This window comes from Homarus americanus, unplaced genomic scaffold, assembly GCF_018991925.1.
Source record: "Homarus americanus isolate GMGI-L3 unplaced genomic scaffold, GMGI_Hamer_2.0 scaffold56333, whole genome shotgun sequence".
Taxonomy (NCBI): Eukaryota; Metazoa; Arthropoda; class Malacostraca; order Decapoda; family Nephropidae; genus Homarus; species Homarus americanus.
The window spans coordinates 13,149,675-13,164,832 of NW_024734940.1; the positions used below are offsets into that span (position 1 = coordinate 13,149,675).

General features: G+C 37.3%; 1 protein-coding gene across 2 annotated transcripts; it reads right to left on the reverse strand.

Annotated features, from left to right (window-relative positions):
* Positions 1–1,319: 1,319 nt before the first annotated feature.
* Positions 1,320–14,191, reverse strand: LOC121870699. 2 transcript variants are annotated; one of them, XM_042372652.1, is made up of 3 exons: positions 3,505–14,191; positions 2,145–2,277; positions 1,320–1,914 (listed from the first exon to the last, which is right to left on the reverse strand). In XM_042372652.1, the coding sequence occupies exon 1, from the start codon at positions 13,595–13,597 to the stop codon at positions 8,960–8,962; it is 4,638 nt and encodes a 1,545-aa protein (XP_042228586.1). In that variant the 5' UTR covers positions 13,598–14,191; the 3' UTR covers positions 1,320–1,914; positions 2,145–2,277; positions 3,505–8,959. The 2 variants fall into 2 exon arrangements, with proteins under 2 accessions (XP_042228586.1, XP_042228587.1); XM_042372653.1 differs by lacking the exon at positions 2,145–2,277.
* Positions 14,192–15,158: the final 967 nt, after the last annotated feature.

Here is a 15,158-nt window from a genome sequence, read left to right on the forward strand (position 1 = left end):
GACCATTGCAGTCGTATAAAATATTTTTCAAATTACGTATTTTCGAGTCCCAACGTTATTGATAGTGCTGTGTAGTGACAAAATTTTCGTTTGTAATTCCCTTTAAAATGGTTGGCAAGTGAAAAAGTGAGAGTTCTCGTGGTGCTGAGTTGAAAAAGAGACACCCATTTTAAATTTTCTATGCATTATTTTCGCCTTTTTGACTTACGACCTGGTCGTCGGTCCGGAACCCCGTCGTAAGTCGAGGAGAGACTGTACTCTCAAAATCATTTATTACTTAAGTTAGAGAATCTTTGTGAGAGGTGATGGTGTGTGTGTACATCACCCAAGCTAGACTTAAAAAAAAACATGGCTACATTTCTGTACCTCCACCATTACCACTTTACCTCTCCTTGTTATGGCATTGTTCCCCACACCCATCCTGCCGATGTAGGATGATTGTCTGGGGTTATTTTGACCCCTAAACTTCATATAAACTAGTGATTGTTACTTGTTGTAGACTGGGTATCTACGTGTTGCTTGAGGTAGGTTGGGTACTGGGAATAAGGAGGTTAAGTTGTGTGGTTTCATGACATCTAGGAATTGCATCGTACTGTTTCCTTTGTGACTCATTATTGTTGCCTTTGACTGCAGGAAAATCCTCTTTCTATGCAGAGTTTTGGTTCTGGAGTGGAGGATGGAGGCTGTCACAACCTTAACTTTGTCTTCTATCCAGTTTAAGGAGTAAATATCAACACAGACTTTACGCATAAGAAAAGCACTTGGACTCCATTACTGGGTAACATGCTGACTGCTTGTTATTGTTGGACAAGACAGGTTAGTGAGGTTCAATATGGAAACTGGGCTTCCTCCAAGTGACTGCCTATATCTTTTCATTCCAGTCACAACATTCTCCATCTTCCCATCTTTACTCCACACAAGTCCCGTTAAGTAGAAGATCATCATGATTTTTCTCCTCTTTTGCTAAAACTTTGTGACTATTCTAATCCCTTCTCTCCCACATCATTCTAGAAATCATAACCTATATGTATCTTGACCATCTCTTTATCACACAATTAAGCATATATACTGGTACTTTCATCTCTTACCTTTGGTGTCCTGGAGAACCCTTGCCTATATAGATCTCCATTGGTAGTTTTGGCTTTCATGGGGCCCCAACATCATGTGTCCAAGTAAGGATGTTTCAAGAGTGTGTTGTCCCAGTGTGCGACCCATGTGCAGTAGAATGAAGTATTGTATTGGGAATATATTTTTAAATCAAAGATATGGATTTTTCTCAACTCTGGTAATATGGTGTCCAAGGATGTCAAAATATTATATAAAATTAACTGAACTTTATTGGTGACTTAAGTAAAAACATAGAGACTGGTTATTTGACACAGGCTGACCACTGGTTATTTGACACAGGCTGACCACTGGTTATTTGACACAGGCTGACCACTGGTTATTTGACACAGGCTGAACACTGGTTATTTGACACAGGCTGACCACTGGTTATTTGACACAGGCTGACCACTGGTTATTTGACACAGGCTGAACACTGGTTATTTGACACAGGCTGACCACTGGTTATTTGACACAGGCTGACCACTGGTTATTTGACACAAGCTGACCACTGGTTATTTGACACAAGCTGACCACTGGTTATTTGACACAGGCTGAACACTGGTTATTTGACACAGGCTGACCACTGGTTATTTGACACAAGCTGACCACTGGTTATTTGACACAAGCTGACCACTGGTTATTTGACACAGGCTGACCACTGGTTTTTTGACACTACAGATAAAGTTTTACTTAAGGGGTAATTAGTTCTTTGTTTTAGGGCAGAATATATCAGGGCAGCATTTTGGATGGGGCTTGGACATGTCTTGAACTATGGAACATGGAAATTGAGCGTCCACCAGACCACACCTGCAGGAGAGATAGATAAAATAGGTTACTGAAAGATAGCTTATTAAGTGTTGTCTGCTCCACTGTTGCCCCCAAGTGTTGTCTGCTCCACCCTTTGTGTCCATGGTTATGTTTTGCACCTATGTACTGTATTGTTCATCCTTCACCCCATACATGCCTGACAAAGAGCCAAGGACTTAGGTCGAGAAATAGAGCATGATTAAAGTTAGTAAACAGCAACAAATACTCACCCAGTGTAGCGGATATACATGTTGCTGCCTTTTCCACCACAGGAGACCCTGACACACTGGTCAGGCAGTTCCCAGGTGGTCCCACTTGGCACACTGATTCTGCTTTCCTTTAGCAGACAGTTCCCTGGCATATCTATAGCAGAAACACACCGACTAGACTTACTCATACTCAAATATATGTAATGACACACACTAACTGAATGATGTATGGACTCAATTGGTTAAACGTGTCATAATACAGTAATACTGTATAATTAGTGGGGTAGGTATTGAGAACCTGGTAACATTTTGATAATATGGTAGTTTAACCTGTTTTGGTTTATTACACAGCAGTCACCAACATCTATTAATGGGGGATAAACCCTGTGGTGTGTTAGTCTAATAGTGTGATGTGAGCATGTTGGTCCAGTCAAAAAAGAAAGTGTTGTTACACTCACCAGGTCTTATGTTCTGAATTTTAGTAAATTTCCCCATCAGTGATGGCATCTCTGGACTGTGGAGATATGGGAAAAATAGTTTTTGGCCCCCAAATCCTGGATCCTTTATCAGAAGGTTGAGGATGACCGCTGCTAAGATTTTGGGCAAAATCCATTTTTCAGCCTGAAAACCCTCTGGACCTATATACTTGATCAACAGGTCAAGGGGTATCTCTTGGCATCTGTGGACCATAGATCCTTGATTAAAAGGTTGAGGGCAACATCTGATGAGATTTTTGGTAAATTTTTGTTCATCCCCAAATTCCTCCAAGGGTTTTCTGAATGCTGGATCCTCGATCAGCAGGTAGAGGATGACTTTTGCTGGCATTACAGACAAAATACCTTTTTTGGACCAGAAATCCTCCAAAGGATCCTTGAGCAGATTGAGGATGACCTCTTCTATGATTTTGGACAAAAGCCATATTTCAGCCCAAAAATAGGGGTACCCCTTGACCTCTCTGGACCCTGGCTCCTTGATCAGCAGGTCGATAACAACTTCTGAGATTTTAGGCAAAATCTCTGGTCCCCAGTTCCTCTATCAGAAGGACGTGGTTATTTTAGGTGTTCCTTCAACACTTGACCAACTATAGAACTTGAAAACCCAAAACCTGGCAAAATAACACCAAAGATTCTGGAATTTTATAACCAGATTTTTTATTACAATAAAACCAATTTTGTGATTGTATACATTAAAACTCTTGTTATCACTGTCTAAACAAGATTGAGATTACTGTAATGTATAGACAGAAATATGCCTACTGTACTGATAGTTGGTCATATGGGCACCAGTCTTAGATGTCCCAACCTAACCTAATCATGCTGCTCCAATCTTAGTGGCTGGTTTAGGTTAGAACTGGAGCCTGTTTGATCAGTAACTTGCTTACCTGGGTTGTTGGCGTATTCAATTGCAACAGCGCAGAAGACTGGGGTGAGTGTAGCACTGAGTGTGGCCACCCACAAGAAGATACGCAGTCCACGAACCATCTTCAACTCTTAAAGCCTTTTGCCTGTGTAGGATTACCCGTGTCACACACACAAATGCTGATGGCTAATTGGCTGGCACTGGTGCCTCACACTGACTTAAATGTTGATGCTGATGACAGCCAGGGTAGTTGTTGAATAACAAGTGTATCCGGTAATATCAGATAACCTTCATATACCCTCTGGCTATTTCGTCAATGCAGAGGTGTCTGCATCATCTCGCGGGGAACATTGTGTTGAGAGAGTGGTGTAATGCCAGTCAACAAAAAAGTCTCCCAATACCAACTTTCATATTCAGTATAGTATAATTATGCACAAAGTCATGGTACTAGTCATATTGAAAATAATAAAAACAAAAAAGTTAGGTCTCACATACAGTACTGTATAGTGACAGGAAACTGAAAATGAGATAACTTGAATCTCTTGGTGGTATTCCCACGTGTCACTATCATGATAGAATTAAAAAAAGACAGGGAGCGAGTTAAAGATGTACAGTCAAACGTCTCCTTGGGACGGTGATATTGAAAGAGAAAGAACTGTGGCCATTTTACTCTTGGACCATAAGGCTCTATCTGATATACCCTTGCTTCTTCTCTAAAGAGTGAGGGTTTTAAACATTTTGACTGCTGTCATCCAATGAAAATATACAGATTGTTAATATTGGCCAATAGCAATGCTTTATTTAGAAATAGAGTAAAGTTTCATGGTATTGTACATAGCTTTATCACAAATTCCTGAGTCAAGTCACTACGGGTGTGTGATGGATGATAATGGATTATCAATTCTCATGGAGGGATTCTCTGCTTTCCACAATGGATAAATAGCTTACAAAAGTTTGGAGAAATGATAACCATATTAGATTACTATAACCCCAGGACTGCAATATAATTTTACCTTTACATTGCAGTATTCCCTCGACTGATAAGAACAAACAAATGCATTTCCTGAATCATATTTGAGATGAACTAACAATTACTTTAGGAAAGAGCTGATGAATGAAGTGTTAAGGATTGGATTAAGTTTATTACAGGGTATTAAATTTATTCTCGTAATACTTAAATTCTAATAGGCCTATAAACTTTAAATAATTAATAAAATAAATGTTATGGTATTCCCTAATTTGCTGTTAGAATATAGTACCGATAGGGATTATGGTACGCAATGGAGGGTACATGCTGATAACCACAAGGAAAGAAGAAAACACGAAGTTCCCAAGTGCTTTCGTGTTTTCTTCTTTCCTTGTGGTTATCAGCATATACCTAGATCACGTGCACCTACAGTGATTTACTTGCATAAATGGAGGGTACATAAAAATAATTGTATAATTCATGAGAGCTGTATAATATTTGATCCTTTGGTAGTGCTTGTAATGACCTGCTTATGGGAGTATACAGGGTGTCCCAGGAGGTCATTCTAACATATTAATGTTCTATGCACAATTGCACATGTGTTGGATTTGCAGTTCTTATTTTTGACCTAAAAATAGTTTTGTTTTGTAAATAGTAAAGCCACCTCTTTGTTGCCCAGTAAAATTTCCTTAAAAGATATACATTATAGACAGAATGAGTTTGGAATAAACATGTTAAAATTATATAGACAGAAAGAAGGAATTAAACCTGCTACACATGGTCAAACTCGTCTGCTGAAACAAAACTGAACATTACACAGACTGTTTACTCTCTGTTAAAACAAGTGCTGCAAGAATAGATGTCTGTATAAACAAAACTGAGTGTGTGTAGGCTAATTCAGACCAGATGCTCAGTTGTCAGCAGTACAGGAGTGTCAAAAACTTGGCATAATATGTTAGTGAAGGATTTTTATGATCGTTAAATATAATTTGTAACTGATTAAATTAAAATATACCACTCAGTGAAATATTGCCGTATAAAATTAATTAAAAGTTTATGACATACTGTACAGTATTTCATTGAAAAATCCAAAATGTGTTCTTTAATTTACCATTTTGTCATTAATCTACATTACTGTGCATCTGAGATTCATTTTTGCTATGTACAATCAAAGACAAAAGTTGTGTCGCTGTTTTGTCCAGAGATTAAATATAACTCGTGTAACATTATGAGAACCGCCTACCACAAGGCAGAGCGCACCAAAAGTTTAGCTCTTCGGCATATGTTTTCACCAAATTCCACGACACGACTTTTCTTTCATTGTACATATTATATATTACTGGTATAGTTATTAAGAAGTAGAAAAAAACACACGGGTTATTATAGCACCTATATTGGCAACCCGAGTAGGCAGTAGCCATGTTACTTCCTGCCACCTACCATTATTAGCTGTAGCCATTACTGTAGTTGCTTTTTCAAACTTATAGAATTTAGTATTGTCTTGATATCCTTGTCATATTCAGTTCCTTTATCTTGTTTTAACACTTCTGGATTTGTATTTTTTATTTCAGTATATCTGCCCACGTCTGTGTTTCTCTTGGTGACCTGAAGTGTTTATCAAAGTAAGTTTTTTTTCTAGTTCTTGGTATTATGAATTTTTCCTGGGTGATCTAATTGTGTGTAAGAGTAGCTCACTGTATTTCAACATCATGTACAATATCAATGGTCCCCAAACTGGTGGAGGCGGGGGGCATGAGTCCATGTAAAAAACTTGTACACGGAAACAATAATTGAGTGAGTTTATCTTGAAAGCATGTAATGTAAATACGTGTAGAAGGAATAAAATTGAATCACACCGTCCCCTTTACTGTAAAACTTCTTGAATGATTTGCTTTTTAACTGGAATTCAATGACACAGATCTATCTTCCTTGTGGGACATTGGTGTTCCACTTGTAGTATGATAAGAGGAGGGTCAGTCATACCTTGGCCCTCATGTACTCAGATACGATAAACTATCCCTCACTGTCTCTATATATCTGAGCTCATCACTCATGGTTTCCTGCTGGTGTCATCCAAGGGTGATCAGTATCCTGTGACCATTACGTGTGACCTGATCTTGTTTGTAGCTTAGACAACACTAAACCTATTCAATTAAAGATCTCATAGTCATCCCCACAGAATAGGGAAAGCAGAAAAAAATTAAAATAATGGATTGATAATATAGATGTACTGTACTTTATTATAGGAGCAAAACAAAACAAAAAAATTATACCATACACAAATTATTATATACTACAGTATTTTGCAATGATGTAAATAATCCTAATCAAATTTTGAAAAGACCCTGTGGATTTGAAATGAACTAACGTCATCCAATATACATGAAGGTTAGGAAAAAATTCAGCAGAAAACTATAGGTCAATCAGCCTAACATCACATACTATACAGTACAGTATATGCAAACTCTTTGAGAACAATTTGAGGTAACCCATCATCCAACACCTAATAGAGCACAGTCTCCAATTCACCACAACATGGTTTATGGAGAGAAAATCTTGTCTGACAAACTTGCTCACATTAAGTTTACCAGTGGATGTGTTATACAGTATATGGATTGTTTAAGGTGTTTGGTCAAGTGACATGAAAGGGAAGGAAGACATAAACCTAAATGAATTTTTGTGATGTCATACACCACCAACACAACTTCAGGCTCACTAAGGTATCACACAGGACTAATATAAGGAAGTGCATGTACAGTATAGGCAGTTCCCAGTATACTAACTTGCTGTGTTCCTGAAAATGTGTTTGCAAAATAGATATAAATAATTAATTGATACCAAAATACATGTGAAAACAAAAATAAATACTGTATAAATAAATAAATACATTAATAAATGCAGTTATTAAAATATAAATGAAAAAATTTATATTTCAAGTAATAATAATACAGTAACTGTAAAATAAAATACAGTACACAAGTAATTATGAAATAACTTCAGCAATTAAATAAAGGTCCAATGGATACAATAATGTGTCTGAATTCCTGTGTTTCACTGATCGGTGGCTGCACGCTAATAAAGTATAAGGTTGGTGGCAGCAGACATTAGTACTGAGGATTGCCTGTACTACTTCACACAGAGGGTGGTAGACCTATGGAACAGTCTACCAGCACAAGCCGTGGAAGTGAAAACAGTCCTCAAGTTTAAAACAGCCCTACAAAGCTAAAGTGACAGAACATTCCTATGCAGTTTTAGAAAAATCTCGAGTTGTATCGGTCTGTACATCACATTACGACAATTCATAAACTGTGGCCAACGTCAACAGGCGAGCTCATTTTCAAGCGAGACATTTAAATACGTCTGGTGTTCCCACGCTTTGTTTTAGGTCTAAGTGAGTGGACACGAGCAGCATCCTCAGTATACCTTTATTTGGCTGGAAGAGAGGAACTACTACTTTATGTTTATGGTAAGTAAAGATTTTTCCCCATATTCTGTTGTTCTGTTTGTTTCTCTATAATTTCTTAATACTATTTATATTGTTTTAAGTGAATAATAATAACAAAAGTTTTATCTGAACCTACTTAGATCACCCAATTTTTTCATGGTTGCAACTTAAATTACTGTATAAGAATGTAAACCGTACAGTATTTTTCAAAGAATGATGAAACCAAATTGTGTATTGTCTGAAGACTTAAGAAGGTTGCTTGCAGTGCACTATTGTTACATTACAAAATAGGTAGTACAGGTAAAAGTACTGTAGCTATTACATGAATTGGATAGAGGGTTAACTGTACTAAAATATGATTAGGAAAAGCATAAATCAATGAATCAAAAGGAAAGGTTAATTCTTTTTAACACCAAAACAATTATGTCAGGATCATGATATCTTCTTGCATTTCATAATGTAATATAGTCACCCACAAAAGTCCTGACACTTCACACCCTGAACCCCGAGTTTCAGGTTCGTGAATCTAAAGCATTTTTGGACAGAATGATTAATTACTGTCCGCCTACAGCTTGGCTCCAACCTCGTCCACTCCTGCCACCAAACAAATTGAGCGTGTTGTGCCGAAAAGACATTACAAATATTTCTCTCAATTCTGTGCCAATTAAAACTTTCACTCAGTACTGTACACCCCAATGGAAACAAGTCTGAAAACCATAAGTAGATGAGAGTATAAAATCAATGAATTAAAGGAAACAAAGGAATTTATACCAAAACAAAACAAGACAAAACTGTTTACAGACTACATGGTATAATAACAACACAACAGTATTATGTGAACTTAACAGGAGTGTCCATATCTTGTCAGTAAATAATATTCTGCCATCCTCTGCAGTAATGTCATTGATTAATAAACACAGAAGATAGCTAATGATGATTATGTATATTGTAGAAACACCAAAAGATTTATTCCGTAGGTAAACTGAAACATTTCTTGCAAATTCACATTAGGAACAAAAAACTTTGATAATCATTCTATTTCCTCGTGTGCCTGGGCGTTTCCTTTCAAATTAGTTGTTTTCTGAAAGGTTCCGTCATGATTGGTCTTCCCAATTCTAGTAATGCTCGGTCATATTCCTCCTCGGCATCATAACACACTCTTACATTTCCTCTATCTTGTGCCTTCATGGGATCAGTATTATCAGAAATTGAGTTACCAAGTGAGTTTGCTGCTTGTAATGGTGGCTCATCACAAAACATTTCCTTGTCTGCTGCCAAAGATCGAAAATAGCACATTCTCTTCATGTTTTCTGTTGAGGAGTTACCATCTATCCTCTTTAAACAAATTACTAATGAGGGGTTTGAATAAGTCTTTGTAGTGCTACAGGAGCTGCTAATACCTTTAGTGTCTGTAGTACTTAAAACAGTTGGAGAGCACTTAGCATTACTCCTTACACTGTTTACTCCCTGTGGAGAGTTGGCATGTCCTGTATTATTTTTGGGTGCTAAAGAGACATTACTAGAGCTTTTCACAGTGCTAGGTGATGAAAAGAGTCTGAGAGGAAAAATATTTATACTGGTGGGTATTGGAGAAGTGTTAACTATGGTTGATGCAAAACTGGCTTGTGGTATGGAATTAGCATGTGTGGTGCTGGCTGAAGAAGACTTAACAGATATCTTTGTGGGGCTTGGTGATACATATTTAATTATTTCTGAAGTGTGTGCTGATACCAAGGGCTTCGACAGAACATTCATTGTGTATTCTGACGGTGAGGAAGACGTAGAAGTGGTCAATGCCACTGAAGAATTAGTATGAGCTTTTACAAATTCACTAGATGTTTTGGGATCACTACACCTTGTCTGGGATTTTGTTCGATAAAAAAAGAACTTCACATTTTTCATTTCAGGCTCAGGTTTTTCAAACGTCTCTAAATTAATAAATTCTGGATTAAAACTTGTTGACATCCCAGCTGATGATCCTTCTGGCGTTTTCAAATTGCTTATCTTTGGTAAGATAGGTGGATAAGACTTTACATGCATCTTTTCTCGTGTAAAATTTGAACCTGTCTTTACACTGGGCATCTCTGATGATGACTTTGAACCAATATTCTCACTAATCTTGTCTGTCAAGGATTCAGAGTTAACTTTAACATCAGATGTCTTTGGTATGAATTTTAGGTAAATACAAGTTCTGGTATTTGTAAAGTTAGTTTCTGTTGAGGATTGTGGGCAAATCTTGACAGGGTCTGTCTTGGGTAATATTGTTGGATATAAGTTGACAATATTTATCTCTGGGGAACATCTTGGATAAATTGTTTTGTTGCTCATAACTGGCATGAGTTTAGGGGAAATCTTCCCATAGACTTTTGATAGGTATTTTTGACATTTGTTCTCTTTAATTGTACAAGGTGTATTTTGAGGAAAGACCTGTTTTTGCATCTCTGGTGGGGACTGAAGATAACCCTCCATACTGTTCACCTCAGAAGAGTATGAGCAACCAGTCTCTACTTTTTTCTCTAGGGATGGTTTACAATGTGCCTGACTACTGCTCGGTGGTGATGCTTGAACACAAGTATCTTCATTACTCGTCACTTTTGACAATCTTGCTTCATCAGTGTCTTCCACTAGTGGAGGACTACAAGAATCTATGTTGACTGCTACTTGTGAAGATTTACAGTTAAATTTCCAATTGTTCATCGTTGGTGATGGTGTTTGAACTGTATCAGTATTTAAATTTCTTGAGTTTTGTGATGGCGAGATCACTCTGTTACGTGTCATCGGGAAAGAGTTAATAGGCATCAGACGTTTATCAGTGGAATGAGAAACTAATCTGAGTTCTTTATTATTTTCTGAAAGAGATTCTTTGGAGTCAGAACTGTTCAAAATGTTCTCAGGATGATTTGGTTGAAGGTCGTCCATGTCATCATTTGAACAATCCAAGCAAATCTCTACTCTTATGTCACCTGACTCATCCTTAATCTTTAAATCTGTTTGATTCACATTTTGTTTTTCTAAATCATTACTTTCATTTTTACAGGGAAAGATTTGGCTACTATCACACAAAATTTTATTACAATTATCAAAGCCCTCAAATTCCCAACCTCTTCGAGGAGTCACTTTCTCCTCATCGGCCTTCTCACCCACAGTTTTCAGTTTGCTGGGTTTCTCTTCTCCAAGAAGTACTGTCCGAGGCTTGCTACAAAAATTTTTCTTAAGCTGTTTCTTTCTTGTACCTCTGACCTGTTTTCCTTTAAACTGCAATTTAATTTCACACTTGGAACACGCCGGTTTATTGGTGGGCTTTGACAAAAATGCCTTCTTACATCTAACACAAATCTTCCATTTGTAACCTGCATGAAGAGCCATGTGTTGCTCCAGAGAAAGTTTGTTTTTTAAACGTTTTCCACACTCAGAACAACACATGGATTTTTCTCTTGAACAACACATGGATTTTTCTCTTGTGTGAGTAACCATATGTTGTATAGCAATAGCCTTTGTCCTAAACACTTTGTCACACTCATGACAAGCATGGATTCTCCTATAGTTGCTAGATGATGGAGCTGCATCTGATGAAGTGACAAAATTTTGTATCTCAATACCTTTACTGTCTGAAGATCTTCTTGAAGTATTCATTCTTGGGCCATTCACTTCCTTTTCCTTTGAATTACTTATAGGTTTTAGAGGTACAGATAATGCTATCCTCTTGCTTGTACGGCTTTTCACATTTTGCTGTAAATCATTGTCTACATGTGTGTTTTGAGGAACATGTTTTCCCTTCTGTCTTTTGACTTTAAAATGTTTGTCACATTCTGAACTCTCTGGTAACTTCTCTGGGTGGTGGGTGTGTCTATGACGTTCAAGATTACCTTTACGTATGAATGTCTTGTCGCAAAACGCACAAGCATTGGGTGGTGTAACACTTGATGTGGCTTGAGGATGATTCTGTTGCCAGTTTCTGTCTGGTTTTTTTTCACAGTCATTGCTCTTCAAGGATTTTTTCCTATCGTGCATTGGTATGTCAGATTCATTATTACCTTTTTTTAAGATTAATGTTTTCTGAGAACCTTGATTAGTGCAAGCATCCAATTGTTCCACAGGGTTACAAGTGATGTTGCTTGATTTTCTATCGTTTGAGAATAGGACTGTTTCCTTTACACTTGAAGTATCAGTGGGCTTAGCTTCCGTATCATCCTCAAAATTAGATACTTCATGTTTAGGAAGTACTGCCAGTTGGTCACATTCATCTATTCCAACTTTGATTTTAGTTTCTCCGAGGTTCTCATCAGAATTTTCTTCCGAGTGTAGAGCAATATGTTCATTATAATATTTCCTACTTCTGAATTTCTTGTCACAAACACGGCACTTTAACAATACTGGTAGGTATCGGAAGCCATCTACTTTACGTCTATAATATGAGAAAGACTTTCCACTCCTTTTATAACATTTAATCATGTGAATCCGTAAATTGTCTTCCCTCTTGCATGTTTTTCCACAGTCATCACACTTGAAGGGTCTCTGTGTGCTGTGGGTGATCAAGTGCCTCCTCAGTCCACCTGGAAACTTAAACTGTTTTGGGCACTCTTGACAACGGTATCTATATTCGTTCAGCATAAGACGCCTACGAGTTTTCCTGGAGACTTTATGGTTCACACGTGTCCTGAGTTTTTCTTTCGGAGAACATGTGGCAAGTGAATCATCATCCTTATATTCACAGGTATTGTCATCTTTATTTTCGTTGAAGTGTGTTCTCAAATGAAGATATAAATGGCCTCGGTGCTTATAAACACGACCACAGACAAAGCACTCTTCAAACTTTCGCTTCGACTGTGTTGCAGTTTTGTGAGGAGAAAGAGGAGTACTTGAAGATGTTTCTTGTTTAGTTATTCCCCCGTTTGGTTTACCCACTGGCAGAGCAGGTATTCGAGTCATAATTAAATCTCTTTCACTTTCCAGGTTGTCATTATCACTTTCTTGGCATTTCCTATTTTGGTAGTTTAAAAGACTTTGATTCCCACCTTTGTCACAACACTCCAAAGTCCCTGAGGGCTTATCCTTCTTGTGGGCCAATATTTTCACCTCCTTTTCTTGCTTAGAGCCAGGCCCAGGATTCATTTCTTGAGGATGTAGAGACATATGATTACAAAGTTGGAATTCGCTTTCAAATTCTTGAGAACACACAGAACACTGTACAAATTTGATGTTTTTTTGCAAACAGAAAGTCATATGGCAATTAAGGTAATCTTTCCTGCTAAATGCTTTGCCACACAAGTCACACGTAAAATAATTTTGGCCAGTATGAATTAATGTATGGCGCCTTAATTTGTCCAAGGAGCTGAAAGTCTTAAAGCAAGCAGAACAAGTGTACTTTCTCATTTTATTTGGTTTGGGAACCTCACATAATTCCTCTTGTGACTGACTTATCTTTTCACTCTTGTCTTCTAATTTCTGTGTGTGTTGGATCAAGTGCTTTTTAAAATACCCTCTATGTTTAAATTTAGCACCACATGTCAAACACTCAAATAGCTTGTCATCAAAAGATTCACACTTTTTAACAAGGATCCGATTCTGTTCCTTAGAATTCTCTTCCTCATCAGTGCTGGGCTTGGCTCTTTCTTTTATGTGGTAGAGTAAATGATTCTTCAAAAGATCTTCTTTAAACTCCTGACCACAGACAGAACACTCAAAATTATATGATTCATTCATGTTGCCTCTTCTATTATATGTTAAATGTTTCTTGAAGTCACACTCACTGTCAAACACCACTTAACATTTATTACATTTCCAAAATTTGTCAATACTGCACACTTTTGATGCTTCAAATAACTGTACTGTACCTTTATATCTAAATTGTACAAAGCAATTTTCACATCAGGTAGTATGTGTTTCTCTTTACAGTATTGCATTCCTTATTAGAACTAATAGTAAAATTAAAAAACTCCTCAATCTGGTGTGTAAAATAGCAGTCCTGATCTACTGTATATCAATCAGTTTTAAATGTTATTCCAACTGCAGTACTAAACTATCTCTATGGTATGATGAATGACTATATCTGAAAAAATGGTACAGTATTAGTCCCCTAAGGATTGCAAACTCTAATCCCTATATGAGCAAAAATGGAATGCAAGGAACATCCCTACATTTGACTTCCACTGATAATGACAGCTGTTTAAGGGTCAATTCCATTTCCTGAGTTGTAAGTGGCTTCTAAGTATACCCTCACACTAATTTGCATTCAGTTCAAGAGTTACAACTGGCATTGCTGACATCATGCCCTTTGTACCTGTCCACAGTGCTGTTCAAATTTTAGTCTTGAGTTATTTTGTGGCTCTACAGATGTGCGAGTATATTTCTAATAGTCTTCTCAATCTGTGTTGACTCGTACAACTTATCTAGCCTTCAAGATGAAAAGATACTCGAATGGCCTTCTCATTATCCAGTCACTTCAGCACACTTCTGTTGTGAGAAAAACAAAAAAAGATTTACATCTCCTCTTCTACTACCTGTACATCTTATTATCATATCTTCAGGTAATCTGTTGGTGATTCTTTGGATGATGTTCAGTTTACCAATGAAAATCCTCAAAGCTTTTCTAAACTCTCCCTCTACCCTCAAACCTCACTCTCTCTACCGCTGTGTCCTCTGTCTATACTACATCCACATTAATCTTATTACCTTCTCACATTCACTCATCTTCTAATCAAGACCAACGTTACATCGCTGAGGTAAATTACTCCAGAAGTGTGATCAAGATTGGTCTGTGTAATTAACATTCACTAAATTCACCAACTCGTGTAATCTGATCAAAATTCAAAATTGCTGAAAAAATAAAAATGGCTTAAAAAATAAAATGAAAATCATTAAAGTTAAATAACGAGTAACAAGAAGATTAGCCTCAGCTTCATTCACCTAAAGATAAACTACCCTGGAGCTAACCTAACCTCCCAAGTAGGATTAGTGTTGAATCATCAAGTGAAATAAGCTGGGCTAATCTTCATGTGATCCAAAATGCCAGAAAATAAACGTTTTGGCCTCATAAATTTATAGAGGAATACTGCATACAGGCTATATGTAATAAAAAATAAGGCAACCTAAATGCCACTAAAAGAAGTTCTTTTTCATGGGAAAGATGGGGTCACTTGCCCTTTCCTTTTGACACCCTGAGACAGTATAGGTTGACCATTGATTATCTGGCAATCACTGGTCTGGCACCACTGCTGGTCAGGACAAAATGTCCAAGAAGTGGAAATTTCTCATTTCCCGGGTT